General features: G+C 40.4%; 1 protein-coding gene across 1 annotated transcript in view; it reads right to left on the reverse strand.

The window, feature by feature from the left end:
- Positions 1-3,329: 3,329 nt before the first annotated feature.
- LOC101849337 overlaps positions 3,330-5,920 on the reverse strand; it is a 12,867-nt gene continuing 10,276 nt past the window's right edge. Inside the window, exon 2 of the mRNA XM_005111818.2 lies at positions 3,330-4,034. Coding sequence (XP_005111875.1) covers positions 3,920-4,034 — 115 coding nt within the window. The 3' untranslated portion in view covers positions 3,330-3,919. The remainder of the gene's footprint in view (positions 4,035-5,920) is intronic.

Raw genomic sequence — 5,920 nt, forward strand, 5'->3', positions numbered from 1 at the left:
CTCAAAAAGGTGTAAGGTTATAATGTTATATTTGAACAGCCCCTAAGGTCATTGCTTTGAATTGATACCATGTTGTATGTAATTTGTACAAAATGGTTTTAGGGTGTTTTAAAGCAGTCCGCTAGAATTTTACCTGTAAGTGTAGATCCTATTTCTTTACCTTTTCTCGGTTACTCCAGCTGATCTTCTCTTACACTTCAACACACTGGCGTGGTGTAGCTGTTTGGGGAATCGTCGTAGTAGCGTGCAAAAGACCCGAGTTCGATTCCCGTGTGGGAATAACTTTTATTCGCTTGAGTTCCGGCATCTCTGTCTTTCTGCTGGGACGTTGTACATTGTATCCCTCTCAGTCCGAGGGCAGAGTTGAAGACAGCCTCCTAAATGATTTAATTTGTTTATTTTGTTGTTGTTGTTTTTTTAGTAGAGGTTTTACGGCGCTCGCAACTGCATAAGGTCATATGAGCGCAAGAGGATTAGAGGTGTTACAAGAGAGTAACAAAGATAAAAAAAGAAGGAGGGGAGATAAGGACGCAAGATGTTTGCAAGGAAAGAAGAAGCAAACTACACCAGAGCACCCGCCAACCGCCCACGTCTTATTTGTGTCGATGGGGACATAAAACAGACTCATTTACAAAAAAGAAAATTTCTTTTACCCAACCCGGAAACAAAAGTCGGCCAAATAGCAATGTATTAGTCAGGTGTCGCGCGTGCAAAAACAGTGTAAAAGATTTTAAGACTTTTCATATAAGTTTTTAAAAAATGTTTTACGGCACTTGCAATACAAAAAAGGTCATTCGAGTGCCTAAGATTAGAGGGGTCACGAGAATGACATAAAGAATGGACAGTAGTATGATGTTGGGGAAAAAGAGCAAGCCGCACCAGAGCATAAGCTATTAATCTAGTCTAATCACCAACAGGCTTCTCAGATGGAATTCCCAATACATGTCGATTATACGTTTTAGCGCTATATGCAGATGATGTGGTGTGACTGATGTATAGGTCTAGTGCGGACAAAAATCCGTGGCGCAACTTATCTTCAAATATCTCTGTAGTAACAAGTGAATCAAAGACACGCTCAGGAAAGCTGAAGACCGAAAGTAGTGGTCTGGTACAGTGGTAGCCAATTCTTCAAAAGCGCCCCGATGGACATCCAGTCTACGGGATAGGTGAAGGTGAAGGTGAAGGGTGAATCAATGTCATCCATACTTTGCGCAGCAGTTCGTATCAATTAATCATATTTTTTCTCAATAATTGAAGCTAGATTAAAAACATCTTCTTTATAAATTTTTATAAAATACTATAGATCTCCGACACACAGAAAATGGGATTGTTCACAGCACTTCCCGCTTCTCACACACATTTTGCATACGTGTATGGCCTACGTCACAGCTTATCAATAACACTTTTTATTGGCAAAACTTGTTACACGAAATTAATTTTAAAGCAAACAAACAAAGTTTAGCACTTGATCTAAAGGTTCTCAAAACATGAGTTCAATCAAAAGAAAATTGCGAGCTTGTTTTTAAAAGCGATATTGCCCGAGCTGCAAAACTTTTAAAATCTTATTACTTATAGGCCCTTGAAACCACCCACTCGGATTTTTAAATTATATATTTATTAAGGAATTTTCTAAAATACTGCTAACAGTACCAGGTGTTAACAAAAATATTGATCAGTTAAGACAAACCGATACAAGTCATTGTGCAAAAGCTGGAGAGTCTATCTTTGATAGTTTAGGAACATTTCTGACAATAAGTTGCTCCACGAATTTTTGACCTCATTATATATATATATATATATATATATATATATATATATATATATATATATATATATATATAAACAATCATCAAAATCTCATCTATATAATCATCAAAATCTCATCTAGGGCCTTATTTCGTTGTTTAGTGTCGCCTAATTTTCATGCAGGAGGTTTAGGTGGGGTGTGCCACTGGTAGGTCCAAATTGAATTCCCTTTTATTTTGATTTTGACATATTACAATGTAGGCTACTAGCCTTCTTCTATTTCTGTCCATCTGTTCTTTTTACAGCACTAACTGGACGCGTGTTGTGTCGACGATGCAGTGTGCCAGGATTAGTATTATTTACTTTTGTGTTGTAGACCAAGAAAGATTTTTCATTTTTTAAGTCCCTTTCGAGACAAGTTAGATCCTCAAAGAAACTTCGAACTATTTTTTTGTAGAGGTCATCTTTTGTACGGCAATCATAAAATAAATAGATCTACTATTACTATTTTAGAATGAAGAAGACACTCGTACTCGTAAAAGCGCGCTGTTAGCTGGGTATCATGCTGGACTACTTTTTAAAGTTAAAGTTTTACGGCACTAGCATCACAATAAGGGCACACGAGCGGCGACGACCACAGATGTACTATAAAAACGACCACAGATGTACTATAAAAGAGTAACATTGAGTAACAAACACAAGAAAGAAAGATGCAGTAGTTAAGGACGATACATGTTTGTTAGGAAAGAAAGAGCAAACCACACCAGAGCACCCACCAACCACCTACGTGCTGGGTTATGGCGTACATAACCCAGCTTCGAATCCACCTTGATGTTTTCTTGAAATAAGGGAGTTTTCAAGGCTCTACTAAGCCGACTTGTTTCGATCCCATTGGAGAAGTCCCATCTCTTAAATGCCGGCAGTCTTACACTAACAAAATTGAAACTGACTTAAAACCCAAAGAAAACCTTACATTGATGTTTGCGGTGTTCCGGTAAGGCACTTCGCGGTCGTAAGCAGGAGACCCGAGTTCGATTCTCGAGCGGGGTGAAAATTTTTATCAAGTTTCTCTGTCTTCCTGCGGGGATGGTTGTCGTATCCCTCTCAGCCTGGGTAAGCCTTTGCAGGCAGGGTTGGAAACTCGCCTCCAAAATGACCTAAATTATGGCGACGGAGGCGTAAAACACCTACGTTTTTAAAAAAGAAATACATGTACTTTATGTGCTAAAGGTTTAAAAAACGACATAGATCCTAGTCAGGGGGCGTTTAATATCAACGAAAATGATTAAACACACCGGCACAGAAAACGAATGAACATGAATGTTCAAACATAGATTCTAATTAAAATATAAACACATAGTATAATGTGTGGTGTGTGACCTTAGGTTGCTGCTTCCCGATTTTGAAAGGTTTTCCCCCCTAGAGCACCACTTTGGATTAAAAACAACAACAGCAACAACAACAGCAACAACAACAGCAACAACAACAGCAACAACAACAGCAAAACATTAATTTGTAGCCTACTGTACATAGAAGAACATGTAGCTGCTTCAACAAACAAACAAACCAAAGCAACAAGAAGATTAGACAAGTGCTATGATGGCGTTTTATTTGGGTAGCATTCGGTACAGACGTTACCGGTCTTCTTTGATGTAACTAGATGGAACTAATAATGGTAGTATTTTTGTTTTTCAGAACCAGTGCACAGATAATTGGACAATGTAAAGCTCAATCTGTTATTACTATCACAGGGGACTGGCTTAACTAGAGAGGGTAAACGTTGAAACAAGATGCATTCCAGTCGATTTATTGACGGTATTTTCAGTTTCAAAACAAGTGATCGACATAATATTGACGATGTTAGCATTAAACATGATGGAGGTATCTGATGACAGTGGATCTTTGTAATGATTGAAGAAGTTTTACTCCCCCATCGACACTATTTAGATCATGTTGGAAGCGAAGTGGATCCTTGCTTTAACTCAAAAGCACAGTAAAATCAACTGTGACAGTTATTAATTCTTCTATCATATTATATATAGCATAAGGATAGTACATATATGTCCCTTATATTCCGCAAGACGTTACGAAAGTTCTGCATTAGACCGGACTATTTGAGCTTCAGGGTATAGCAGAGCGAGCCCTTGATGCTCTGAGTCTGTTCTGTGGTTAGTCAGCATTCTGGAGGGTAGCTGCCGATCAGCCGGAGCCATATGGCACGGAGGTAGGACATGTCGCATTCCTTCTCGACCTTGTCAAAGCTGAAGTACAGGAGAAGGCTGGAGGACCTGGAATATTATAAAGCAAAAAAAAAAAACCCCAACAAAACATAAAATAGGTGGACCCAATCAAGATGAAACAACAAACCTGTTTTTTTAAGTTTTAGTAAGTGTTTTTAGGAGGCCATCAAAGAAAAGAAGGAGTTGTACAAGGCGTGGGTAAAAATCAACATTAGATGAGGACTATGTGAAATACAGACTTGCAAGATATTATAGCAAGAGCATAGTCAGACGTTCCAAGGAACAGTCATGCGACAAGATTTCCAAAGCAGATCTTTTTCGGAAATGTAGGCAAGAGGACATGACCACCATAATAACTAGGAGAATATGGAGATGGATTGGGCATGTTCTGAGAAGAGAACCAGACTCTATTGGAAAGACTGTCCTCCATTGGACACCCGAAGGACATCGCAAGAGGGGCAGACCCAAAGTGACCTGGAGACGCACAGTAGAGTCTGAAATGAAGTCCTGGAACCATTCGTGGGGGACGTTGACCAAGATGACCCATACAATAAAGAACTGAATCTTGCGTTTGTAGATCAGGAAAAAGCGTTTGATAGAGTAGACAGAAATAAACTGCGGCAAACACTTGAAGAGTACAGCAATAGGGGACAACTGTTGGACAACATCAGAGCCATCTATACCAACAGTATGGGCAGTCCGCCCCCAAAACGGACACACTGACTGGTTCGACGTGTCGTCTGGAGTGAGACAATGGTGTGTATTATCACCGCTACTATTCAAAATATACCGAGACACAATATAAAAGAAGCAAACCCCAACCCAATAGACCCGAATGAGATGCAATTCGAGTACGATCAAAGCCTGGTATATGAAAAAGAAGAGCAACTTCCAGAGCACACAGACAGACTGAATACACAAAGTGAAAAGCTCAACATGAAGATCATTAAAAGCAAAACGGAGACGATAAAAATCAGCAGAACACCTGGCAACCTGAACATCAGCATCGATCGAAATCTGGAGAAACAAGTCAGCGAGTTAAAGTATCTTGGTAGAATCTTTTCGGAAGACGGACGTTTCAACAGAGAAATTGAGACGAGAGCACAAAAGGCTAACAGCGTCAGCTACCAGCTTGCCCCACTCCTCAAACATCCTAACATCCCCATTGAGACCAAAGCCAAGCTCATTAACTCTATCTTCATACCCAACTTGACCTACCAGTGCCAGACATGGACCCTGACCAAAAGTCTGGAACGTAAGATAACCACCTGCGAGATGAGATGTCTAAGGAGAGCTGTCAACAAAAACCAGACGGGACATAATGAGAAACAACAAGATTAGAGAAATGGTGGGAACAACACCTGTCCTCCACTACATTAGAAGGCAAACAATCGGGTGGTTTGGACATCTCACACGTATGGCACCTCACAAGCTTGCCAGTACAGCCAACTACAGAAATGTATCAGGGTACAAGGCAAGTGGAAGACCAAGAAAGACCTGGATCCAGGGTGTGAAGGATACCCTGAGAACATACAATATCCGACCCAGCCAGCCATCAAACTTGCTAGAGACAGGGAGTTGTTTCTCCCCTCAACGCCCTGGAGGTACAAGAGGACATATAAAGTAAGTAAGTAAGCGTTTTGCGGCACTTGCAGCACAATTAGGTCATATTTGAGTGCCGAAGATTAGAGGTGTTACGGAAGAGTAACAAGCAATAAAAGAAGGAGAGATAGGGATGATAGATATTTGATTAGAAAGACAGAGAACCCCACACCAGAGCACCCGCCAACTACCTGCACAGTTGGCTTGTCCCTCGCTGAGTGCTCAACCGAGCGGCACAGAAGTACAAGCTCGCAAGAGATACTTCACCAAGTCAGATAAAGGCTAAAGTAAATGAACCACTGTCACAATGTTCATGTATACATGTATGTATA

This window comes from Aplysia californica, unplaced genomic scaffold (assembly GCF_000002075.1).
Source record: "Aplysia californica isolate F4 #8 unplaced genomic scaffold, AplCal3.0 scaffold01131, whole genome shotgun sequence".
Taxonomy (NCBI): domain Eukaryota; kingdom Metazoa; phylum Mollusca; class Gastropoda; order Aplysiida; family Aplysiidae; genus Aplysia; species Aplysia californica.